Source organism: Nannospalax galili, unplaced genomic scaffold (genome assembly GCF_000622305.1).
Source record: "Nannospalax galili isolate Female #2095 unplaced genomic scaffold, S.galili_v1.0 scaffold291, whole genome shotgun sequence".
In the NCBI taxonomy this organism is placed as follows: domain Eukaryota; kingdom Metazoa; phylum Chordata; class Mammalia; order Rodentia; family Spalacidae; genus Nannospalax; species Nannospalax galili.
The window spans coordinates 3,310,422-3,335,884 of NW_008330588.1; the positions used below are offsets into that span (position 1 = coordinate 3,310,422).

At 53.4% G+C, this 25,463-nt stretch overlaps 2 protein-coding genes across 5 annotated transcripts; both read left to right on the forward strand.

Annotated features, from left to right (window-relative positions):
- The first annotated feature begins 2,700 nt into the window (after window positions 1-2,700).
- Window positions 2,701-15,747, forward strand: Pdlim2 (PDZ and LIM domain 2). 3 transcript variants are annotated; one of them, XM_029554798.1, is made up of 10 exons: window positions 2,701-2,851; window positions 4,250-4,344; window positions 5,161-5,312; window positions 7,823-7,892; window positions 7,990-8,141; window positions 8,286-8,361; window positions 11,674-11,741; window positions 11,919-12,043; window positions 13,564-13,681; window positions 15,179-15,747. In XM_029554798.1, the coding sequence occupies exons 2-10, from the start codon at window positions 4,252-4,254 to the stop codon at window positions 15,354-15,356; spliced, it is 1,032 nt and encodes a 343-aa protein (XP_029410658.1). In that variant the 5' UTR covers window positions 2,701-2,851; window positions 4,250-4,251; the 3' UTR covers window positions 15,357-15,747. The 3 variants fall into 3 exon arrangements, with proteins under 3 accessions (XP_029410658.1, XP_008848688.1, XP_017658042.1); XM_008850466.3 differs by having other exon boundaries at window positions 2,702-2,851; window positions 11,916-12,043; XM_017802553.2 differs by having other exon boundaries at window positions 2,811-2,866; window positions 11,916-12,043.
- Window positions 15,748-18,134: 2,387 nt separating this feature from the next.
- Window positions 18,135-25,172, forward strand: CUNH8orf58 (chromosome unknown C8orf58 homolog). Of its 2 annotated transcripts, none has more exons than XM_029554801.1 (7): window positions 18,135-20,619; window positions 21,935-22,410; window positions 22,927-23,067; window positions 23,199-23,295; window positions 23,438-23,550; window positions 23,767-23,873; window positions 24,356-25,172. In XM_029554801.1, the coding sequence occupies exons 1-7, from the start codon at window positions 20,571-20,573 to the stop codon at window positions 24,462-24,464; spliced, it is 1,092 nt and encodes a 363-aa protein (XP_029410661.1). In that variant the 5' UTR covers window positions 18,135-20,570; the 3' UTR covers window positions 24,465-25,172. The 2 variants fall into 2 exon arrangements, with proteins under 2 accessions (XP_029410661.1, XP_008848689.1); XM_008850467.3 differs by having other exon boundaries at window positions 18,138-20,619; window positions 23,770-23,873.
- The last annotated feature ends 291 nt before the right edge of the window (window positions 25,173-25,463 follow it).

A 25,463-nucleotide genomic window follows, 5' to 3' on the forward strand; every position in this document is an offset into this window, starting at 1 on the left:
ATGGGCTGGGCTGGTATGGAATCAGAGGCAATTCTCTCACCTCAGCTTCCTGAGTACTGGGATTGCAGGCATGAGTCCCCATATCCAACTATGGAAAGCTCCATTCTTGGGCCACTGCTGACAATTAAGCAGGCAGTAAAGTGCTACCCATGTGTCATCTAAAATAAGCTACACAACCATTTGACAGGAGAGAGGATCTGAGAAATTCACGGGCCACATCATTATTGAAGGCCGAAGTCAGCTCACAATGCATCCCCACCTATCAAGTGCTCAGCAGTCCCTATCTAGAGGCTCCTGGAGGAGGAGAGTCACACAGGATGTCAGCGACTATGTTGGGGTGGCCCAGGGTTAGGTTGCTTCTGTGTTCTTCCTGGCACTCCTGTCTCCTTGGCTTGACAGGTAGGTAGAGTAGATGTCTGACATGAAGAGTGGTATACCTGGTTCTGTCAGGAGAGCCCGGGTACACAGGGCAGGCCTGGCCCTGGCTGGTTCTTTGAGCTTGGGTGTGGCCTGAGTCCCAGCCCAGGTGGTTAAACAGCTGCTTGCAGAACAAGACCTATGCACCCTTATGCCCTTCTTCATTTATTCTCTGTGCCCAGTGCTCACTTTGGTCTGGCTCTAGATTGGCAGGTCCAGCCCATCCTTACCTGGAAATGATGACTCTTCAGGGCCCTGCCGGCCGGCTTTTGATCCCTCATCCTAGCTTGTTTTGCATTCCCTGGTGCCCTCATGAAACATTTCAGGGTTGAGACTTCTTTTCCCTGGGCAGAAACCAAACCTACACCCTCTCTTTGATGGGGCAAACAACCTCTTTTCCCCCTGGGGCTGTCTGCCACCAGGCCAATCTGTAAGATAACCACTTTGGTGCCTTGGCCTGGTGAAGAGAGAGAGAGTCTGTGGGGTGGCTCACCCATCAGAAAGATGAAGGGTATAACTCGTACCCAGTACACAGAGTCACTTCAAGCAGGACAGGTTCTTTCTGCATACCAGAGCCATATCCTGGGCCAGCTGACTTGTCTTTGCAGTGGGATTTGTGAATACTCAACCCAGAGCAGGAAGCCCTGCAGATTAGCCTGTATGTGTTTACAGAGCCTGTTTGAGGCATCCATGAGAGTCCCTGAGGTCAGTAAGGCACAGTGCCTGGCATACAGTGGGTGCTTAATACACATTTGTTAATACTGTTCGAATCATTGGGGATCAGTTGAATGGGTGAATTCCCCTCCTGTTGCCTCCCCTCCCTGCCTCATCCTCTCTGCTAGGCAACCCTTTGACTTTGCCTACAAGAGATCACCTGCACAGCAGCTCCAGGTCTAATGCTGTGCATTGCTGCATGGGGGAAACTGAGGCTGGAAGAAACTGCCCAAGGTCACACTAGAAAAAGCAGACGTGGCACTTGAGTGGCACCAGTGACCCCAAGGTTGTGCTTGTCCTACCTGAGGTTTCCTTCTCCACTGGCTGAGAGCGGAGCTGAGAGGTAAAGTGCAAATGTAGCTGACCTAAGGCCCTGTGTTCAATCCCCAGCACCCAAAACAAACAAAATGGGCTCCCAGTCTAGATGGGGAGGGAGAACAGGTGCAGCAGGCAAGTGGCCCCTCCAGGAGGCCCCTGGGATTAGTACCTGGGAGAGCCCTTTATACTCCAGGAGGAGGAGACTATGGGAGGTGGAGCCAGGGAGGTGGCTGGGCAGACAGGGAGTACAGGGATGGTGAGGCACACTCCCACTGGGTAGGTGAGGAGTGTGGCCAGGGCAATCCTTGCAGAGAGAACTCGGAGGGAATGACTCACACCTGAGGCAGGCAGGTTACAGCTGTGCCCACAGGTGTGCTCCTCAGAGTGTCAAGTTGTGAGAGCAACTGAAAAGGCAGGAGGCATCGGCGTAGGCACTGAGCTCCCTGCAAGGATTGCCAGGTATGGCTTTGGGGGACCGCTGGCCGGATGGGGATGGGGTGACTCCACCGTCCTGAGCCCACACCTGGGACCCCTGCTCCACTGACCTGCGTCCTGGAGCCTGATAGGGAAGGAAGGGCAGGCAGGGTCCACGGTAGTGGTTGGGGCCAGTCTACCTCCTGCAGGCCAGCAGGAAGCGGTCGTGCCTTGTGACCCTACCAAGCGCCCTCATCTCCTCTGGACTCTGGCAGGCCTCCATGCTTGCGGGAGTATCTGAGGCTAGGTCACTCTGCGCTGCATAGAGGACTGAGCTGGCTCCATCAAGCCAGAGTCAGTAGCAGGTCGTCCCTCCTGGAAGAGAGTTGAGGAGTACGGAAGGGTGGCCCAGGCTTGGGATTTCTGGGTGTCCAGACCGCATCTGTGCCAGCATCGAAGCCGGGAGTGGGCGGAGGAACTGGGTGAACCGCAGACAAGTCTACCAAGCCAGCGGTTGCCTGACCGAGGCCTGGGGGCCGGGGACTCGAGGGTCACTTTGAAGTGGGGGATAGGATGGGACGCCGCGGCCCCCCGCAGTCTGCGCAAGGGGGCAAGAGGGAGACGACTGTCACTTGAACGGTTCGCTTGTACTCAGGGACTGTCCAGAAGGATGCAGGCATCTGGGGAGGACGACCTCAGCCTAGAGGTGGCTCCTGGGGGAGTCAGTCCTCCCAGCTCCCCGGCAAGGCACGGGCCAGGTGGCGGCACCCAGGCTCCGCAGCGCGGAGGAGGCGGCTTCCCGGGCCAGGGGCGGCGGCAGGGGCGGCCCCGGGATCACATGGGCGGAGGCAGGTCCCGGAGTCCCGGGCGGGCTCTCCCTTGAATCGGACCGACAGCAGCGGCGGAACGGTGGTGACTCCTCGTCCTCTCTCCCTTCTTCCCTCCCTTCCCTCCTTTCCCTCTTGGGTCTGGCAGCCCAGCGCAACAGGTGAGCCCTAGCCAGGTGAGCGCGCGCCCACCTGCGCACCTTCCAAGGGCCAGTGCCCTTTGGGATCTGTGGCTCCCGGGAACCCTGCCCTGAGCCCCAAAGCCCCTCTCCCTGGAGCGGCTCGTCGGCTTGGGCACCCAGTGGTTTGGACTCCCCTTGACCTGGCTAACCATTCCTCCTCCAGTCCCAGGCTGGCTGGGTACTTTGGCCTTAGTGGGAAGAAGGCTTCAGAACTGGGACTGGGCGAGCCAGGCTGACAGGCTAGGTACTTCCCTGCGGCACTCGCAGCACGGAGTCCACTGGCCAGCTCAAAGGTCTGAGAATCTCAGGGCGTTTGCAGACTTCCAGGGACCAGCCCGAGGGACAGTGACTGGGCCTGGGTGAAAGGGAAAGCCAGTTGCCTGGGGACAAGAGGGGTGAACTGCTGGCCTGGATACTCCCCTGGCCCTGAGATATTGGACAATACTTGCTGACTCTGTATCTCCCCAGGGGCAGCCTCAGGGTGGGTGCTGGGCTGGGTGGTGCCCAGCCTGGCATTGTAGCTTCCTGACTGGATTGGCTCCTGGCTCCAGACCTAGAAGCTCAGGAAATCCTAGGAGGGCCTGGTCCACAAGGACACTCCCTTGTGGGGCAGAGGGGGCTGCGGATGGGAAGCCTGTGGCCAGCCTGGCAGGCAGCATCATAAACCTCCCTGCTGGCCAGCACCAGGGTGGGGGTGGGGGTGCCTCCCTTGGCAGATGAGCCTTGGCCTTGGAGCTCAGGCTGTTCAGAGGGCAGCAGGCCCTTGGAGGTGGGAAGCTTTTTTATCAGCATCTGAACCCAGTTGTCAGGGCTGGGCAGGTGGCCTAGTGGCTCCTCTGAACACCTTGGTCTGACCCCAGCCAGCCCCTACCTGGTACCTTCTCGAAGGGCCTGGTGGGGTTACCCCATGTCTTGCTGTCTCTCCTGTGTAGAAAGCTCTGCTGTCCTCCAGAGTAGGGAGGAAGTACCGTGTGCTCTTGGTTTTAGGGACAGGAAGCAAGCCCTTGAGGGCCTTACCCTATGTGGGGGAGGGGGGGAGGGAGGAAATGCTGGTATCTTCTACCACCTGCCAGCCTGTGCCCACCATTCTCTACCAAGCACCTGTGTGGCAGTCTGTCAGCCTGGCAGTGGAACCACTGCCTCTCTTGGGAGCTGCTGAGCTGAAGACCATGGAAGGGGGAGCTCAGAGTCACAGCTTCCCACGGTGGGGGGAAGTGAAACTCTCGGGTGAGGGAGGGACTTAGTCACTTCCTCTATCACCCCCAAGTCCTAGCCCCTGCCTGGTAGCTCTGGGACCTATCACCCATCTTTCTTCATTTTCCTTGGGGTGGGTGTGCTGGGGGAGTGGGTCCCATCTCCCAGTTTTCTCTTCCCCAGGCATGGCACTGACGGTGGATGTGGTGGGGCCGGCACCCTGGGGCTTCCGCATCAGTGGAGGCAGAGATTTCCACACTCCCATCATCGTGACCAAGGTAAGGTCTGGCTCCAAGAAATAAGGACCTACCTCCTGAAAGTTAGGCTTGTCTTGTTCAGCCCATCCATCCACACAAAATAACTTTTCCCATTTTGTTCCAGTGCCTGAAGCTTGCTCCCAGCAATGTTGGCCAGGGTCCAGCTGTGCTCTGTTGCCATAGGGTGCAGTGGCCTTCAGGAAGGCCATTAGGAGGAGGTGCTTCCCTCACTCCCTAACTGAGGGCAAACCTCAGTTCCTAACCTGCTGGCAGCCATTTTGGGTGGTTGCATGGAACAAGAGTTTCTACAGGTTTCTGGTCCTTTCCTCTCAACCCAAGCCTAGGCTCAGGCTGGGGCACAGTCACAGGAAGGGTGGTGTGTAGGCAGTCACCTTCAAGGTGTGATATGCAGGCGTAGGGCCCTCTATCCAGAAGTATTTCCAAGCTCAGTTCCTGCCATCCTGCCATCACATTCCTTGAGAGGCCTCTGTTTGAATGCCAGGGGGGTGGGGACCTGGGGGTGCCATTCAAGCTTGGGAGGGATTAGCCAGCTAGCTGGCAGAGAGTGAAGGGCAGAGAGAGGGAGGGCAGAGAGAGGGGTGGCAGAGGTTCATTTCAGCTTCTGCCTTTCTTGGCTCCAGCCCTCTCAGGTTATTGGGTACAGGGTACTGGGCACCAAAGACTCACTAACTCCTGGCTCCAGCCCTCTCAGGTTATTGGGTACAGGGTACTGGGTACCAAAGACTCACTAACTCCTGGCTCCAGCCCTCTCTGGTTATTGGGGACAGGGTACTGGGTACCAAAGACTCACTAATTCCTGGCTTCTCATCCCTATAGGTAACAGAGCGAGGTAAGGCTGAGGCTGCTGATCTCCGACCTGGTGATATCATTGTGACCATCAATGGCGAGAGAGCAGAGGGCATGCTACATGTGGAGGCCCAGAGCAAGATCCGCCAGAGTGCCTCACCCCTACGACTGCAGCTGGACCGGTAGGCCTTCTACCTCCATTGAGCTTGCCACCCTTCCCCTCCTCCACCTGCCAATTGTCAGCCAAGCAACCATCCTCACCCCTGCCTACAGCCCTGAATGCAGCCCCATCTAGGCCTTCTGAGGCTATTTTGGCATGTGGAAAGTTCTCACCTCTGGGCCTATAATAGGGAAGAAGAAGGTTAGGGTGGGCTAAAAGGTGTCCCAGTGACCAGCTGGCTGAAGGTGGGCTCCAGGCTGGGCATGCAGCCACAGGCAGGGTGTGGCAGGCTGGCACCAGCTACCTGGAAGCCCGGGTTTGACTGGTTCCCAAGAGTGTGAATGGTATAGGGTGTGGGCATGAAGTGGTTGAAGAGGGGAAACTTCTGGGCAAGGTGTACCCTAGGCTGAGTCTCCTTGTCTCTGAGAGGTGGCTTTTGTGTTGAACCAGGTGGAGATGGAGCCTTGGGGACTCAGAACTCATTCATTGTCCCTCCCCATCACTGCTTTGGGCCCTGCTGCTGAGCAGGGTTCCTGTACTCATGGGAGGTTTGTGAGGGGAACAGGTGGCTCTCAGGGGTGGAACATCACAATGAGTCACAGATCAGGAATGTTGGGAGACCCCTTGATCCAAGGGCTCTTTAGGCAGGTCAGCAGAAGAATTTGATGCCGCCTGCTTCTCTGCCTCTGCCCACTGCCAGGTTCTCTTCTGGCCCTGCCTCTGCAACCCTCCTTACCCATGGGCCCCACCTGTGCTGCTGCAGAGGCAGGTTCCCATGAAACTGGCCCTCTTCATGCCAATCTGCCCCTGAGTGTTTGCAGGAGAGGGACCCAGAAGAGGAGGGTGGAGGGGACCTCATGGCATCTGGGAATCGGCCCAAAATCCACAGGAGGCAGCAATCAGGGCAGAATCTGCTGACACCAGTGCATGCTGTCAGATTCTTCTTGGAAGGACCTGGCCATCCGGGAGGTAGGCCTGGCCAGCTCCACACCAGGCAAGCCAAGGCTCTGGGTGTCTTCCTTTTTGCCAATACCTCACCACAACTGTCTTCCCACCTCTTCAGGAGACTGCTTGGGCATTCAGAGGCTCTAAGGCAGGAAGTAGAGCTCTGGGGTGGAGCTCTCCTCATTCTGACTTCCATACTGCTACCAGGGAGGTGAAGATTCCTGCTGGCCAACTTTTCTAGAGGTGACCAGATGCCCAGGAATGCTGTGGCATGCAGTAATGGTGTAGTGATGGTGGGAAGCAAGGATTATGGACTCACTTCTCACCTTTACCTCCCATCTCTGATGACCTCCCATTCGAGGCTCCAGCCAGCTCCACTGAGAAATGGAGTGCAGTGCAGGGTTTTGGAAAGGGGTCCACTTGGGGTGAGAGAAGCCCCTCTGGCTAGCTACTGTCTGTTGTTAGTTAGGTGCTGGGCCTGCTCAGAGGTCTCCAGGTCCTCCAGCTGCCTGTCTAAAAGGGAAGGGAGGCCTGTTTCCACCCCTTGTTTTATTGGGGGAGAAGCCTGAGGAAGGGACTCTGAGTGGCCTTCCCAAAGCATTCTGGCCATCAGTAAAGCAGTTAGTAGGGGATGAACCTATAGGTGGGAAAGAGCAGGCATCTGGCCCAGACACTGATGGGCTTTGGGGCTTGGGGAATTCACAGTCCTTCTCAGGGCTTTAGCTTCTCTATGGTTTTAAAGACAAAGGAGGGGCGAGACGGCTCAGCGGTTAAGAGCACTGAATGCTATTGCAGAGGACCTGGGTTTGATTTCCAGCATCCACATGGTAGCTACGAACCATCCTTAACTCAGCTCCAGGGGAATCTGAAGCCCTTTTCTGACCTCCGCAGCATTGCACCACACGGGTGCACTCACATACATGCAGGCAATACAATCATACACATAAAATAAAAATAATAGCCGGGCATGGTGGCACACACCTTTAATCCCAGCACTCAGGAGGCAGAGGCAGGCATATCGTTGTGAGTTCAAGGCCAGCCTGGTCTACATAGTGAGTTCAGGTCAGCTGGGGCTACAAGGAGACCTTGTCTCAAAAGGACAAAAACATAACTCCAGTACCAGGGGAGCCGAAGCCCTCTTCTGAATTTGGCGGGCATTGTATGACATGCAGGCAACACACTCATACACATAAAATAAAAATAATAAAATATTTTAAAAGACAGAGGACTGTTTATATGGAATTAGCTCTTTCTCAAAATTGATCTACAAATGGATGCCATGCAATGACAAAGTCTAGATGAATGAAGAGGGACATGGGTCATGTGAGGCATTTCTGTAAAGGTTGATTTATTGAGTATTTGGCTGAAACTCTGTCTTTCTATGTCATGGTCCTGGGCCCGAGCGATATGATGGTAGTCAATGATGGAAGTCATCTGTTGTGAACTTGACAAAATTAAAAGCTGGCAGTCCAAATCCAAGTGTCCTAGATACTTGACTGGTTTGAGAACCAGGCCTGGGAACAGTGTTCAGGATGGAGTGGGGGGTGTTCCAGGACCATGTGACAGTCTCCTCTCTTTGTCCCCTAGGTCTCCAGCTGCCTCTCCTGGGCAGACAAATGGGGAAGGTTCCTTGGAAGTGCTGGCAGCTCGCTTCCAGGTAAGCTGGTCCTTCCAGCCTGGGGCCTCAGCACCCCCACCCCTGATGTGCAGCCAGCAGGGGCATGCCAGCTCTCCCTTGGCCCTTCTCTCCACAGGGCTCTCTGAGAACACACCATGACAGCCAGTCCTCCATGAGGTCTTCCTACTCCAGCCCAGCCTCCCTCAGCCCCAGGCCAGGCAGCCCCTTCTCCACCCCACCCTCCACTAGTCCACTCACCCTTTCTGGAGAGGCTGTGATTGGCCGCAGGTGAGTGCAGTGAGTGGGTGACCCCCATACCTGACCTGGCCCTTTAGAGTTTCACCTATGTTTAGGGGATCCTGGGGACTCTGCTCTTCCTTCCTGGGTGAGGCTGTGGGGGATTTCGCACCCACATCAGTCCCTCCATTTCAGTTTCCAGGGTCTGACACACTCTCCAGGCCTCACTGCTACTGACTTGTCTCATGGTGGTCGCCCCATAAACAGACAGGTGAGAGTGCAGCGGAGAAGGAGATAAGCCTTATCTCCTGTTCCCCTTGACACCTGGGCAGCTTGTGCGGCATCTCCTAGTGACAGGTACACTACTCTCCTGAGCCAGGGAGAACAGCAGTTCTGGTGGAGGGCCACACCTGCTGAGGACGAGGCCTGCCCTGCTAGTGCCCATTCCGTTCTGTTCTCTTCTCCCCTCCTGCCCACTCTGACTGCCTCCCTTCTGCTCGCTTCCTCCCTTCCTAGTGTGTTTCTCTTGGGCTGCGGCTGAAATAGTTTCACTGCTGTTGTTGGGATGAGTCCCTCTCTTTGCTGGCTGCATCTTCTAAAGACATTCCTCCTGTTATGAGCCCCCAACTCCCACCCCTGCTCTTGGTCCTCCTCCCACTCAGCCGAGAGAACCTCTGCAGGACTGTGTTTTTGCCCCCTGCTATCCTTGGGGCCTGTTTTCTGTCTGTTCTCCCTCTGCTGGACCCCTCTCCGACCCATGTCCCCAAGTCTCTGTGGCCACTGGTGACAGCTTAACCCCAAGGTGGTATTTCTCCTCCCCAAGGGCAGGGGAAGTGCAGTGAGGGAGTGAGACAGACAATAATTTTGGGCAGAGTGGCTGGGGACATGTCCTGCCTTTAGGGTGAAGGGGACGAGGCCCAGCTGTTGGAATTTTACCTCTGGGTTGGTTCTTCATTCCACAGAGCAGGGCCTTTGGAGGTGGCTGGGGGAGGGAACTAGGAAATGGGGGGCTCTAGAGAAGGAAAGGGCAGAATCCTTGGTGAATGGGCTGTGTGCCTGCCCAGGGCCAGTTGGGTGGGTGCTGTGGGCCCAGAGATGCATTCCACAAGATCTCTGTCCTTAAAGAATTTAAGATGTAGTTATTGTGATAAGACAAACATGCCTAACAATTTTGGGGCAATTAAGCACAGGATAGTGTGGGATTAATTACAAAAGCAGGAGGCAGTTCTGGAAGGGGAGAGAGACAAGTTGGCTGGGTGGCCTGAGAAGGCTCTGTCAGGAATCGTGCTGGACAGTAGAGGGAGGATGGAACAGGGTTTTGATTAGAGAATAATATGCAGTGGTCTGAAATTCTGGTAGTGGGGAAATGGATCCCAACTAGAACTGGCAGATTTTGAGACAAGCTAGAAATGAGCTTGGCTTGGGGCTAGAGGACACATCCCTCCTGGCCATAGAGTCTCCTGGAAGCTGTTGCCTCAGCAGACCCCAGTGCTCAAGGGCAGGCCTTCCTGTGTTGTCCCAGCCAGGCATCAGAGATGCAGGTAGTATAAGGAAGGTAGTTCTCAAGCCAGAAGCAGTGCCTAGGAAGTTGCTGGAAAAGCAGATTCTAGGCCCCAGCCTGGATCTGCAAAGTGGAAGTGGGTTCAGGAAAAGAACCTGTGCTTTGATAGGCCTGCTTGCTAAAGGGGAGCTGGGGTCAGGCGGTAGGGGGTCCCAGCTAGTCCCACTGTGCCATACTACCCAGAGCAGGGCCCTCTCTCTCTCTCGGCCTCAGAGCCAGGCTGGAAGCTCTGTGTTCCCTTCTCTGACCCTGAGGACTCCTGTCATTCTTTCTCTTTCAGCCAGCTGTTTCTTGTCAGACACCCTCTGGGCCCTGGGGATGCATTCGTGGAAAAGCCAGAATTCCTAACCCCACAGGCTGTGCTGATGGGTGCAGGAGTCATAGGGTCTGCAGTTCTCTTCTGAGTCACTGCTCTTTAGTGTCTTAGAGGCTCCAAGTCAATTTGGTGTGATGTTTCTTTAACTTGGTTAACTACAGGATTTCTCCCAATACTCTGGACTACCCCGGTACTCACTATGAACATCTCTGTATGCCTTGCAGGGGTGTTCCTTATGGGCTGGTGATAGGAAGCAGCTTGCTGACTTAGAGAGGAAGGAAGGATTTGGAAAAGTCTCCTCTGCAAAGCAGGGACCTCAGTAGTCTAGGAGGGTCAGGGGAGGCAGAGGCAGGCCTCTCCTGGTGATAGTGCTGACTCCTAGGAAGGGCTGTGGGCTGGAGGGAGTAGAGACCCCTGACTGTAGTGAATGTGTGCCTGGCTGGCTGAGGCCAGAGAGCCAGGATATAGGCTACCACCAGCCTCTAAAATGTCATTCTGGAAACTATAGGTTGACAAGTGAAAAAGGCACCTCTCCCTCTGACTGGGAGTGAGAACTTGGCTCCTGAAGGAGCCTGGGCAGGACAGCCCTCCTTTCTCCCTGGCCTGTTCCATGCAGAGCACATGCTGGCCAGCTTGGAGATGTGACATTGTTCTTGAGGATATGAAGATGCTATCACAGACCCGTAGCCACTCAGCACTTGGTGACCATCCAGGAGCCAGGGCATGAGGTCCTGTCTTTGATCCCCAGGCAGCTTGAATCAGCTACTGTGCCCTAGAGCACTGTAGCAAAGGACTCGGAAAGGGCTGGGAATATAGTTCATTTGGTAGCACTGCAGGATATCTACCCTGAGCCCTAGGCTCCCCAGCCTGAGGCTGTCTCATGCTCTCCTGCCAGCTCAGTGGAGTTCCACTGGGGATGGAAAGGGAAGGGTGACACCCAGGTGCAGGCTGAAAACTGGCTTCCAGGATGGATAAGGAAGTTGAAGGCCAGAGTTCTATGTCCAGAGCAAATGCAAGAGTTGAGATATATGGGCAACACCTGATCTAGGATGCAGGTTTGGACTGAGCATGGCTGTTCATAACTTGGGGTGGGGTGGGTGGGAGGCAGGACCAGATCTTGAAGGGTAGTGGGGAGAGGCAGCAGCCCAGAGCCCAACTCTCTTAGGGGAGAGAGAGAGAGCAGCATAGGCCACTCAGGGCCTGCCCAGCCCCTGCCCTGGTTGGGGGGAGGGGGGAGCCTTTCACTTCACCCCTTTATGTTTCTATGACCTTGCAGTAAAAGGGTTGGCTTTCAGGCTTGCTTCTTCTGTTTGTTTGGGAGACTGACCTTAGAATGTCTCATCTTTAAGGACAGGTAGCATGACCTAAGTGTGAGGATTGTGTCTGTGTCTAAGTGTGAGATGTCTGTGTGGAGCCCACCACCTGTACCACCTGGTGTCCTTGTGCTGCACTTTGTGGCATCCCCATGCAGAACCTATGCATCTCTGGTGCTGGCTTCTCTCTCCCGTTGGGATTCCAGCATCCATGGTTTTGTGGAACAAGTTGGACGTGGCACAGACTGAGTACATGACACAGGCAAGGGACTGGTGGGTCAGCGGGGGCCGGGCGCCCCCTGGTGTTGGCCTTGGGATCAGCACCTGGTGTTGCACATGGGCGTGCTGGCCTCGTCAAGCCTCAGACTCCTCCCCGCTGCTCTCCACCCACAGGCTGGCGACTCTGCAGTGCGGGTGCTGCCACATTCTTCAGGACCTCGGTCCTCCAGCCCCAGGTTCAGGTACCCACAGGCCTTGTAGGGTTGGGTGAGCTCCTGGAGGGGACAGGAGGGAGACTGACTTCCCTAAGAGGGATGGGAGTTTCCATCTCTCAACCCCCACACCCTTCTCCTGTACTGGGGTGTGTCCAAACCCTGTGGCACAGGGTCCCTCATTCTTTTCTGTCCCTTCCACAGTAGCTTGGACCTGGAAGAGGACTCCGAGGTGTTCAAGATGCTACAGGAGAACCGTGAGGGGCGGGTGGCCCCACGGCAGTCCAGCTCCTTTCGGCTCTTGCAGGAAGCCCTGGAGGCTGAGGAGAGAGGTGAGGCCTCAAGGCTGTGGGGTGAAGGAGGGTCGTTTGGACTCCCTGGAGCATGGCTAAACCAACTAAGGAAATAGTTTTTCTTATGCTCATAGTAGAACTAGGGGCCAGGGCAGCATGTCAAGCCCAGTGATTACTTTTAAGGAGCTTATGTTCTGGTTGGTTGGAGTTACCAGGTATCCACCCAGATGGTGGTAGATGGTGCCAGCCAGAACCAGGAAAGCACCTAAAGGTGATACAGGTAGGGACTCCAGGCTGTGTCTCCACGGAGGGCTTCTTGAAGGCAGAGGGATTTGATTTGGCCCTTGAAACAAGATCCAGCCTTAAGACTGTGGGATGGCTGGAAGCACTGGAATGCTGAGGCCAGCAGCCAGAGGGCTTTGGGTGTGTTCAGGAGAGAATGGCCTATCCTGGCTGCAGGGACAGCAAGCCATTGAGACAAGGGCCTTTGGAGCCAGACTGAAGAGTGCCCTACCACAGGCTCTTATGCCAGGCAAGGTGTCTCAGTGAACAGTATAGGCAATGCAGGCTCCTGCCAGTCATCCTGTTACTCACTGGAAAAACAGTGCAGTGTTTGTCCAGTGGAGCAGATGTGGGCAGAGTGTGAAGATGGAAGGTGCTCACGACCCAACTTCTGCCCCAAAGAACTCCTGTTTATTGGGGCAGATGGGCCTGGACAGTTCCCACAGGAGTGGACACATTAGTGGGGTACACACTGCTCCTCTGACAATCAGGAAGAATGCTCTTTAGAACAGCAGATGAAGGCACTGCCTTGTCCAACAGGAAGATGGAAAGGACGAGGCTGGCAGGACAGAGCTTGGAGCCACTGAATGGCCATTCCCTGGCAACTGGCTCCAGCTTTGTTTTGTAGCTCACAGGGCTGTTTGCTGGGACATGGGGAGCTGGGTGAGAAGGTTTGGAACAAACCCTGCCCATTCTGACTCTGAGGTCTCTTTCTACAGGTCAAGGGAAAGGACACAGAGAGACTGGTGGTTGTGGTAGATGTGGGAAGGGAAGCACAAACATAAGGCTACTTTAGGGGTGCCTCAGACTCTTAGCTGAAGCAGGGACAAGAACTACCAAATGCCTCTGGGCTTCATCTTGGCATTTTCACTGGCTCAGAAGCAATGATACATATTAAAGTCATTTGAAAGGCTTTTATACAAAGGCATTGTGGTGCTGTGATGACCAAATGTTTGTTCATGTCATCGTGACTGGCTCACAGAAAGGGAACACCTACTTTGTCTCTATCAGACACTAGGTACAGATACTTGCTTTAGAAGGGTAGACTTGACCTTGGTCATGGTCAGGCTTTATACCTTAATCAGCCTCTATCAATGGTCTGCCTCAATTGCCTTTTTTCCTCACCTACTCACATACCCACTGGGTCTGTGTGAAGGTGTGCCTTTTGTAACAAATGTGGGAGTGTGGGGCATACTGAATGGTGTCCCAAAGTACCATTAAGTATAGTCTCTGTGGGTGAGTGACCGACTCTCATGTCTGTCTTCTGCCCCTCCCAGGTGGCACACCTGCATTTGTGCCCAGTTCGCTGAGTCCCCAGGCCTCCCTGCCCAGCTCCAGGTCCCTGGCCACTCCACCCAAGCTCCACACCTGCGAGAAGTGCAGTGGGAACATTGCGTGAGTGTCAGAGGATGGGTGGTGGGCATGCCTTGGGGGGGCATGGGGCTCTCAGGCAATGTTGGGCAGTTAATCCAGGGACCATGGAGGGAAGCACAGCCAAGTGGCTTCATGCTTAGAATGAATGCCTGGCTAGCTGCTTCTTGTGCCCGCCCTCATTTCCTCCCCTTTCCCCAGAGGAATGAAAAATGCTACTGCTTTGGGGGATTCTTCCATATTCAAGCCTCTGGAAATTTGCCTCCAGATGAGGCATCGCCCCATGGAGAACCTTGGCCTCCCCTTCCCTGCCCCCAGGTTCATTTTTCTCAGTGGGTGATACTATGTAATCCCTTTCTCTGGAAAATTGCTGGCATATACCCCTTCCATAAAAGCCAATATTGAGGGTCAGGTGATTTTGGGAAATTCCTTGACCTTTGTCTACATAGTGAATTCCAGGCCAATTAGGGCTACATAGTAAGACTGTTTCAAAAAAACCCCCAAGAAACACAGGAGAGCTGGGTGTGGTAGTGCATGTCTTTAATCTCAGCAGTTGGGAGGCAAAGGCAGGTGGATCTCTGTGAGTTTGAGGCTAGCCTGGTTTACATAGTGAGTTCCAGGCCAGCCAGGGCTAGACAGTGAGGTGAGGCCTTGTCTCAACAAAACAAAACAAAACAAAACAAAACAAAACAAAACCCAAGGGATGTGTGGAAATTTGTCAATCTATGCTGCAGAGGAGTGACTTTTTTTGAGACACGGTCTGCTAGGTAGTACAGGCTTACCTCCAAATATATAGTTCTGTCTCCCTAATGCTATAGGTATGCGCCACTGTGCCTGGCTCAGGGTGTAACTTTTTTTGTTGTTCTTTTTAAAAATTAAAGTTAATTATTTATTATTATTATGTTTGTTTTATTTGTATATGATACATATGTGTATATAGTGTGTGTGTATTTGTGTGAGTGTGTGAGCAGCATGGCATACACGTGGAGGTCAGAAGGTAACTTTTGGGATTTAGTTCTTTCCTTCCACCATGAGTTCTGGAGATGGAACCCAGGTTGCCAGGCTTGTGTGGCAAAGGCTTTTACACACTAAACCACCTCTCGGCCTTTTTGTTGTTGATCTTGTTGTTTTGTTTTTTGAGACAGGATCTCACTATGTAGCACTGGCTGGTCTGGAACTTGCTGTGTAGACCAGGCTAGTTTGGAACTCACAGAGATTGGCATGCCTCTGCCTCTGGAGTGCTGGGACTAAAGGCATGTGCCACCATACCCTGCCTTTTTGTTGTTCTTGATTGGTGCTCTGGCAGGGTGTTTGTACATGTTAAAACATGTGTGTTGTATGTATGTTGTGGGCTGATGAAGTGAGATTCCTGAGAGGGGCTTGGGAGCCAAGTGTCTGAAGTGTTTGTGTCTGAGGTCCTAGAGTGGCTGGGGACCAGGCTCCCTGGGAATGATAGCCTCATGTCTTGTCCTCCTAACTACCTGACTCTGTCCTGTGGCTGATGGCTCTCCCTCCCTGCAGGAACCAGGCGGTCCGTATCCAGGAGGGGAGGTACCGACACCCTGGCTGCTACACCTGCGCAGACTGTGGGCTGAACCTGAAGATGCGAGGCCATTTCTGGGTGGGCGATGAACTGTACTGTGAGAAACATGCCCGCCAGCGCTACTCAGTGCCTGGCACGCTCAGCTCTCGGGCCTGAGCCCCGTGGTGCTCAGTCCATCTGTACTTACATCATCTTTGGGCATGGCCATACTGAGAGCAAGTTGGTAGGGAAAGGGTGGTAACAGGTGGTGGTTCTTAGATGAACTAAGGTTGGGGACCCCAGGCCCTTTCGTCCTCTTTGGGTGAGGCCAAGGGCTGGGATTTGTCTTAGGCTGCAGGTACTGACCACAGTTCCATCCTCTCTGGCCTTTCCCCTGCAGGACAGGTGCTACACTGTAGGCTAAAGTGTCTACTGTGTTGGTATGTTTGTGTGTAGCATAGAACAGGTAGAAGTATCTAGAAGGACGGGGCCCCAAAGTTAATGATATTCACTGTGTAAAGGTTTTGATGTATGAACTCTCTAAATAGATACACATGGACAAAGTGAAGTTGTATTTTTCCTTCCTTCCCGTTTTCCTGGGTGGGTCTTCATTATCTGCACAGGTTCCTTCTCATTTCCCCTCTCAAGCCCCACCTGCCAGACACCCAATTGCAGAGTCTTGCTTCTTCTTCTTCTTCTTTTTTTTTTTTTTGTGTGCTTTTGAAACAATGTATATATACCAAGCTGGCTTCAAAATACAGTCCGCCTGTCTCAACCTTTGTGTGTGTCAGACTATAGGCTGGTGGCACTGGACTTGCTTCTTTAGGCTGGGGGTGAATGCTTCCTTGACTCTTTTATAGAGATGCCCATTTTTCTGGATGGTCCCTCATACTTAGAGGGAGCGAGTTTCTTTTCTGGAGTGTAGAGAGGAACAGAAGCAGAGGCCTGGGAAGGGCTTCCTGGCAAGACAGTCTCACACTTAGCTGGGTGGGGCTGGACTGGGCATTGATCTTCCCTTTATTTGATGTGGACGCTGCCAACTAGACTACCAATGTACACAGTTAACAGGATGGACTGGAGGGGGACCCAGTGATGGGGTGGAGGAAGAGCCTGACTTCTACTGTTGCATACACCCCAGGCTGCTTGCTCCCTCTGGAACAATGATTAGCAACAATGATTAGCAGGTTGGCCTTTCCCATGAGAGAATGGCTGAAGCTTGAGATAATTCAACAGAGTACCCACCCTGAGGGACCACCACCCCTGGCCAGGTCTCTGGGCCAGACTGATCTACTCATATCTGGACCAGTTCTGTTGGCTTCACTGATTTGAAGAAAATATATGTGTAACCAGTGCTCACCACCCCTGCCCTGTGTAGGGTACATTTGAGCGGAGGGGAGTAGGAGCAGTGGTCAACTGCAAACCCTTGATTTTTGGCCTAATTCACCAACCACCCCTATTTCTAATCTCTGAGGACATTTCAGAATGTTCTTCAGGTGTTGCTGTGTGCTTCAGCATGGCTCCCATCCTTATTTTCACAGGAGATCAAAGCTGGCTTTGGAGGGTGGGGTCTGATGGCAAGCTTGTGGGATCTGGCTCTTTGGGAAAGGAATGCTGGCAGAGACCTTGTTGTCTTCTAGGCACCTGTGGATATAATTTACACCTTGATATAATCATCTCACCTTTTGCCTGGATGGCTGTCTGAGGATGAGCCTGTGTTTTTATAGAAAAGGTCAAGTCTGGCTGGCTGAGGAGTCTGTCCAGGCGGTTGGGCTGGTTAGAAAGGCGGTAGTCTCTTTGGCACCACCTAGTGTCCAGTGCCTCCACTGCAGGGAGAATGCTTACCTGAAGGGGAATTTGGTTCACTGGTAAATACCAAACTTGGGCTTTGGTGGGAATGCAGATTAAACACCTCTCACTTTCCTGGATATGATATGGAAATGGCAGCCATAGAGCTCCCGCTATGAAATAATTCAGTACATGCTAAGGCTGTCTTGGAACTCACAAGGGGCAGCTGTGAATTCAAAGCTGCGGCCTTGTGAGAAAAGATACCTGCAATTGCTGAGAGGTGGGGTGTCTGCTAGCAGAATGCTCAGAACAGTGGCTACTTCCCAGTTAAGCTCCCTGAGCTAAGACCAAGAGAATCTGAATGCTGCATGTGATTTGAACTTCACCTTGAGGCTCTGGGCACACTTGGAAAATGTGTAGTGGGTAAGTGACAGGTTGGGAAGGGTGATTTGGATTACTGCGATGGTTAGATCCCCACCTGCAACAAACCCTTGTGGGACAGGGGTGCCACAGGAGTGGAGACACATAAGGAATATATATATATACAGCCTGAAGGCATGGGTCTCAACTAAACAAGCTAGCCCTTGTCCCTCCCTTTCTTCTCTGTCTTTTTGAAACAGTGTCTCCCTATAGCCCCAGCTGGCCTGGAACTCGCTATTGTAAAGCAGGCTGGCCTAGATCTCAGAGATCCGCTTGCCTTTGCCTCCAGAGTGCTGGGATTAAAGGCGTGTGCCACCATGCCCCAGCATTCCTTGTTCTTTTCTTGCAGCAGCCGAGTTATGTGGTCACAAGGCTGACCCAGGCTTGGCAGTGAACTCCTTTGGAAAATGGAGTTATTAGCTAAATTGATTAGTCAGCTGATAGGGTTGGGGGGCAGGCTGTGGTTCTTTACCTCTGCCCTTATCCTTGACCCCACCTAGTGGTGAGTTCCCATTCCCTCTGACCCCCACACTCCATTGTTGCTACTGTACTTTGTAATCCTGCCATTTGGGAGATAAATTCAGAAATGACAGATTAGGGCTGGAGAGATGGCTCAGTGATAAAGAGTACTGTATGCTCTTGCAGAGGTCCCAGCACCCACATTTAGGCTAAGAACTGTAACTCCAATTCTATCTGATCTGACACCATCTTCTAGCCTCCATGGGCATTGCACATCGTAAGTACACTTACGTGCAGGCAAAACACTCATACACAAAGTATAAAAAAATTTTAAAAAACCCTGACAGATTAAAGTTAGAAGTGACCCATACAGCATCTAATAAGCCTTCCTTCAAAGCGCTGGGAAAGGGATGCTCTCAAGTTACACAGTTGGATAATGGGGCAATGTTCTAGGGCACTCTGGATACATTTTAAGTGAGATATTTTCAATCTTTGAACTGCATTCTTATAGCTCAGAGATAGGTATGGCTGTCATTCTTCTGTAAATGAAGAAAACAAGGACAGATGGGAAAGATAAATGACTGGCTCAAGACTCTTACTAAGGAAAGTAAGTCAGGAATGTAACCAAACCAGAGCCTGCCTGCAGGTTCATTCTTTCCCAGGGTCAAGCTCAGTGCTGACTTTGCAGGAAGCCAGCTTCCTGAAGTTGGGACTTCCCCACTGGAGGCAGAAGGGCTAAGGGCATGGATGGCCATCCCGATTGATGACTTTCCTCTCTCTGCCTTCTGTCAAAGAATTCAGGGTCATCTCCTCGCGAAGCAGCCATGAATGGCTGGGCTCCCCTCCCCTTCCGGCATCATTCTGAGGGGCATGATTTTCCAGGTGGAGGAGGCAGAGGAACGAGGCTTAGGAGGTGGCAAGTCATGCAGGGCTACAGAGCCCTTTGAATGGTGAAGGTCTGGCAGCGTTGAGGCAGTTACAGTCCGGATATCAGATGCAAAATGAAGGAAGCCTGGCCCATCACGTCAGGTCCGGTTCCCATAAGGGCTCTGTTTGCTCTGAACTATCCCAGGTTTTGCACAAGGGGGTGGGGCACAAGAGGGTAGGTCCCTAGTTGGGAGGGAAGTATATGTTGGGGCGTGTACATAGTCGAGTGTATGGGGGTTCTTTGAGCCATACACAAAACATTGTGCTGAGACGCTGCATTCCTGCCGGCCTGGCTTCCTGTTTCTAGATACATTCCTGTCCGAGTCACCACGGAGACTGCTTGGAATCTGGGCTCCACGTTCTCCAAATTCAGGGCGAGATCTGGCAAAGGGTCCCCTTCTTTTCCTCCCTATTCTGTCACCTTGGAAGGAGGAGGCCACCTAGCCTGGCGAAGATTGCTGCCTGACATTTTGGGCTTTCAAAGGCAGCTCTACTAGACTCAGCATCCTGTTTCCCTCACAGTATTTGAAAGAGAGGGTTGGTTGGGGGTGGGGTGGTGCAGCCGGCAGCCCAGGGGACTCTTGGGGCAGGAAAGGGCTTGGCCCTAAACATCAAGGTTTTGAAGCCGGCCAGAGAACTGCAATTCAGACTTTCATCTTGCAGTCTGGGAACTTGGCTGTGGGCCTCAGTTTCCCGATTTTCTAGTCCTGCAATACGGTCGTCAGTGGTTCTCTGATGGAGGCTCCAGTGGAGAGTGGGTTGGGATGGGTTTCAGGAAGAAGCAAAGAGGCGATAGGGGGTGGAGAGACTCTCTCCTAGTTAAGGGCCACTTCCTGTGGCTCAGGCTCCAGCCCCTCCTCGCGCGGTCCAGGTGCTACCTTGCACGTCCGCATCTGTCTACAGGGGATTTGGGTTCGGCTGAGACTTTTCCAGCTCTACTCCTTTGTAAGGATCCTAGGGGGCTCCACTCGCCCTCATCTGGTCATTTGGTGGTCGCACCATCGGCAGCTGCCTGGACATCTTTTAGGATGGGGTGAAGGTGGAATCCGACAGCGTCAAGGAGGGTGGTGGCGGCTAGGGTCAGGGAAACATTTGAACTTCCGCTCGGCCTCCAGGCAGCTCCAGGCTGCTGCTGAACTCTTGCCCAGACCCTGAAGACCCAGCCATCTGCCTGACACCTTTCCAGTGGCACCACGATAAGAAGTTTGGGCCGGGTAGGGGGCTAGATGCAGCTCTGGACACAGAGCGCCCCCAGTGCTCTGGTTTCCCCAGTGCGCAGCACCCCTGCCCCTTTTACTCTTTCCTCGGCTCCAGACTTCCCACAGGCTGAGGGACCCGACCCACGCCACACAACTGGGAGCGCCGGACACTGTCCTCATCTGTATTCTTCCCTCGGCCAGCACGTGGGACTCCATTTCCTTCCGGGCTCCTGTCCCGTACCCCTCCCGCACCCGCGGGTTCCAAGTCTGCGGCGGGGACACAGTCCGCGCGTGGAATGGGGGCGGTGACCTTAGGTGGGGTTGTGATCTCCCAAGAACGATGGATGATGGAGGTCCTTCCAACGCCGGAGCTGGGCGCTCGGTGGCGGGGGAGCGGATCCCGGGACTGATGCCGGCGGGTCCACCGCCCTCCACCTGTACGGCCCGCCCCGGCCCGCCCCCCGCGGGGAGTGTCCTGGGGCCGCGCCCAGCTGGGCGGGGAGCTGCGGGCTGATCGGCTCAGGCACCACTTAGGGACGCGCGAGGCTCTCTCCGGTGCTGCGGTCGCTGCGGGGGCGCCGCGTGGAGCCGGGAGTGCGCAATGCTGAGCCGGCGGCGCGTCTTTGCGGTGGAGCGGCTTGGCGGCCGGGGTGAGTCGTGTGGCCTCCTGCCCTAGGGTCGGGTCGCCTTCTGCCTTCCCGCCCCGGCCCCCCGCGCCGGCCGCGCCTCCTGGCCGCGCCTCCTAGCTTCGGAGGAGCCGAATGGTGAATAGGTTGGGGACGCCTTGCACTGTGCAGATCCTCTGGGACTGAGCGGTCAGTCGCCGCTCGCATCCCCACTGGTCCGTGGGTTCCCGGTGTGGAGCCTTCTCCCTCTGCCCGAGGTTGGGTGACTCCGCTGCCCCCTACTTAGCCCAGCAATCACTACCGAAAGCCCCTCAGTGGCCACGGACACATTTCCCGGTGCAGGGGTAGGCTTCCTGGCCCACTTCCTGGCCCAGTGGGAATGGGCTGGTATCCTGCTGCTGCCAAAGCAACGTGAGTTTCTGCCCCATTCCAGTAGAGCACCCAGACCACTATTAAGCACGGTGTGGAGGTGGCGATAAACGAGTGCTAGGTACCAGGGCTGGGAGGCACACGCCTATAATCCTAGGGCTTGGCTTGGGAGGCTGAAGCAGGAGGAACATTGGGCGTTCAAGGACAGCTTGCGCTATAGAAAAAAAACACTTTAAAAAAGTTTTCTTCACTTTAGTTATTTATATTTATTATTAAGGTTTTTTTTCCCCCTTTTAAATGTCACAAGATCACTTCTTGCTTAAAAGGCCAAAAGCCTCAAATAATTATAGCAGCTTTCATTTTAATTGTTTGTGCGTGCACTATTGGGGATGAAACCCAACACCTTGGGAACACTGTGCAGACTATCACTACAGCATGCCCCAGCCCTGGCCCTGTCATTTTCAAAACCATTGTCCCTATGAGATCCAGGAGAGACCTCATCCTGTTTCTTGACATCTCAGGGGCTCTAGAGACCAGTATGTGGCTCCAGGCTTCATTCTATTCTTTCCCCCTCCTGGAGGCCCTGCTCAGTCTTCCTTCCTCTTGGGGAACAGTCAGAGAGCCCTCAGCTGTCTACTTAGGACTCGGATGATTCAAGTGCACCCCAGTGGGGGCCGGGGGGTGTCTCCTAGGTCATCCAGGTTGCTCACTGGAATGATCTGCAAGGACTTTGCCTACCACATAGTCTGAAGTGTGGGTTCCTGTCCGCTGGCAACTGCTGTTATAAGAACCCCATCTAGATGTCTCCCAAGCACAATTAGAGCCACATCTCAGTGGAGCTGTGACTGTCCTGTGTCCTTGCTTCACCACTGGTCCAGGACACATCTCCTCAAGGGAATGCTGCCAGCAACCAGAAAAGCTGGGGGTGTTGAGGGTGGCCTACCCAGCCTGATACTGACTCTTCTTATAGATGGGGCTCGTGAAGACCTGACACAAGGCTGTGTAGTGCCAGGAGTCACCAGTACATACAGACGGATCCCAGATGAAGCTCATGGATGTTCACTGGACTCTGGGGAAGGACAGAATGAGCTAAGAGGGCTGGAGAGACGAATACCACTTCTCAAACTGGCTTCCCAGGACTCAGGCATGGAGATGGTGGTTGGGGACAGTTCCTTGACTACCTTATCAGGACTTTCTCAGGATTCTCTAAACCTTGAGCTCATGGGGAGCCCTGAGTTGCCCCCTGCCCAGCTAGAACGGCTGCTGGCCAGCTGTAAGCTGGAGCAGGTGCTGGAGCGGTCTCAAGAGCTCCCTAGCTTGTCTGGACGGCACCACTCCATGCAGCTGCTGACCAAGCATGGGGGTGAAGAACTCATTTTTACAAGAGAGCAAGAGTCCACTGAAGTAGAAACTGAGTTAGAGGCTGGTCTGGAAGAAGCAGAAGTGGTGAGTGTCCATCTTGGCTGGGTGAACACTGGGTGGAGACCGCCAGGTTATGGGGCTTGTGAGGACCCCCCCCCATTCTCCCTGGAGCTCTCTCGGGGTGGGGCATTCCTTGCCCCTAATTGATGGTTGTGTCACTGCTTCTTGCTTCACCCAGCACACAGCTGTGTGTAGCCACCCCCACAGAGGAGGTAGACAGGTATGGGTACCATGCCCAACTGGGCACTGGGGAAGCCAACCCGGTGTAGATGCCTCAGCTTGCCTGCTCTGCCCCATTTTGCTGGCTCAGCACAGGCCGGCTGCCCAGGATGGGAGTTTGGCTGAATCTGGAAGTCTTCTCTATAATTTTTGTTTGTTTTGAGACAGGTTCTCCCTATAGCCCCAATTTGCCTGGAATTTGATATGTAGCCCAGGCTGGCCTCAGTCTCCACAAGTCTCCTGCCTCTGCCTCCCCAGTGCTAGGACTAATGGCATGTGCTACTATATCGGGCATCTCCCCTATCTTAATGTGTCCCACAGGTAGGTGATATGGGGCCCGGAGCCTGGACCTGCCTCCCAGGGCAGGGTTTTCGCTACCTAGAACACCTGTGCCTGGTGCTGGAGCAGATGGCAAGGCTCCAGCAACTCTACCTGCAGCTGCAGATCCAGAGGCCCCCTGGGGTGAGTGAATGGCAGGGAAGGGTGGCCAGGTCAGGAAGTTGGGGAGATGGGTAGGGCAGGAACCATGAGTGCCTTCAGAACCGCCTCAGCCTACTATTGAAGCTCTGATTGTCCTATCTCTCCTGTTCCAGGATCCTGAAGAGGAAGAATTAGCTGTGGCTCCTTCACATACTCCAGACAATAAGGTTCAGGGGCCCAGAGAGCTGCTGAGGCATACAAAGGAGACAGGTGAGGGGCAACTGTATCTTCCTCCATGTTCTGTCTGCTTTGTGTGCCTGCCCAGGGTCCCATCAGCAGACCTCTTGGGCTGTAGCTTAGTGAGATTACTTTCTGTTCCTGGCTCCGAGCTGATGCAGTTCTTTTTCTGAAGGCGCAGAGGCAGCTTCACTTTCAGAGATGGGGCTGCTCATCACCAACCCTCCCAGGCTTACTGAGGCCTTGTTGGAACCAACCCATATTTTTCCACCCTCCCAGGGACACAAGGTAGGGATGGATATATTTGGGATAGATGGTAGGATGGTGCAGGGTAGGGGAGCATTTGTGTAGGTATCCCTCAAATCAGAAACTTTTGGAAAATGACAAGATTCCTATTTGGAGCAGGTTACTTGGTCTGGCAGTGGTGATAGCAGTCCCTGGGAGTTTTGTTAGGGATAGGTATGTGGGGAAGGGCTCTATGGTGACCTCTTACCCTCTGTTCAGCAGGATCTCTCCCAGTGGGACAAGGTCAAGGTTCTGCTCAATCGGATCCGTTGGAGGAACCCTCGACTCCCTGAGCCTCCTGCCCCTCCTGATGGTTCTGGATCCAGGTGAGTCTTGTGCCTGGTCCAGTTTAGGGCAAGGGGAGGAGGCTGTTGAGATTGTCCTGACAGTTGTTTTCTATGTCTCTATGGAATTTGAGAGACAAAGTGTTGGCGGAGATGCTGGAAAGAACAGAAAGTAGTTAAAATGCCTCATTGATAGATGAGGCTGAAGACTAGACAGATTGGGGAAGATTGACTTCCTAAAGCCATGACCAGATTATGGAAATATCTTAATCGCTACCCATCAAGCCCTTACTCCTCAACATTGAAATTTTGGTCACTATTCTGGGTTCGTGGGGGAGGCTGAGGTAGAAGCACAGATAAATAATTTTACCGAGAGTGAAGGCCATCATGCTGAGGGGGGGCAATTCTTCAGGGAGATGAAGCATCAGTTTAACACTTCCAGCTTCTTCACTGAAGGTAAGCAATGCTTTCCAACATGGAGGCCATGTTTTTCTACCCTAACATCTCCTTTGCTTTACCTATAGGATAGAGTCCAGGAACCTCCCTGAAAGACCTCAGTGCCGCTCCTACCGGAAGACTTTTATTCCATCATTAGTGGTTAAGAAGCCACGAGCAAAAAATCTTTCTGTATAACCTTTTGGTGCATCTGGTGACTTTGGGTGGAGGGGATTTGCCATGAAGTCCCTCATTCTGTGCCTTGAAAAGGCAGGAAAAGTGGTTGGGCCTTGTCCTTCAGCAGGGTGAGGGCTAAGTCCTCCTCTGAGCTAAATGGACAAGGAGCCCTGGTTCCCTGAAAGGATCCAAAGTGCAGTAGTTCCAGGGCTCTTCCTCCTTGCCAGAAATCCCTGGGCTTAGGCAATGTGAACCGACTTATTTAACAGGCACCCGCAGAGTGTGTTTAGCATGGTAATCTGTTAGGGTGAGCATGTTGCATATGCGTTTATGCATAATGATTCAGTCATCTCTGAAGGAGTTGGTCTTCTTGGTGCAACTGGAAGTACAAAGTTGATCTTCATTCTACAATGGAAAGTTACTGACATGGATTTCTAATTTCTTCCTCGTATCCAAGATAGCAGCCCTGGGACAGAATAGCACTGATTTGAAAACATCTGGATTGAATCTTGGCTCTGGAGAAGAGCCCCTGAAGAACAAGAACAATTCGGGGAGTAGCAGAATAACTTTCAAGGTCAATTCTAAGTTGCCGTGTTTGGTATTTGCATTTACACCATAACAAAGTCTCTTAACTTCTGAACCACAGCTTCCTTTTTGGGATGATGCTGGACTTACCTACCTCACAAGCTTGTTATGAGGATAAAATAACATTAAACTCTATTAAAATTTGCTGTGACTGTTAAATGAATAGGACAGGGTGTGGCGCCAGAGGCAGGCTGGTGTAGAGTGATGGTGCGGAGGTCAGAGGTATGGTAACTGTTAGGTACTAAAATGGCCACTCTTCTGGCAGGAGTGTTGGGTGTGTCATTTCATTGAGATATTGGTACGTTTCATATTTGAGAACTAGTACACTGATTTCTGGTCTGCTTATGACGCCTTGCTGGTGGTGCAGTCAATGGAAAGGTAGGGATAAGGACTGGATCATTGGCTTGAGTCAGAACAGAAGAATGCCTGCTAGAC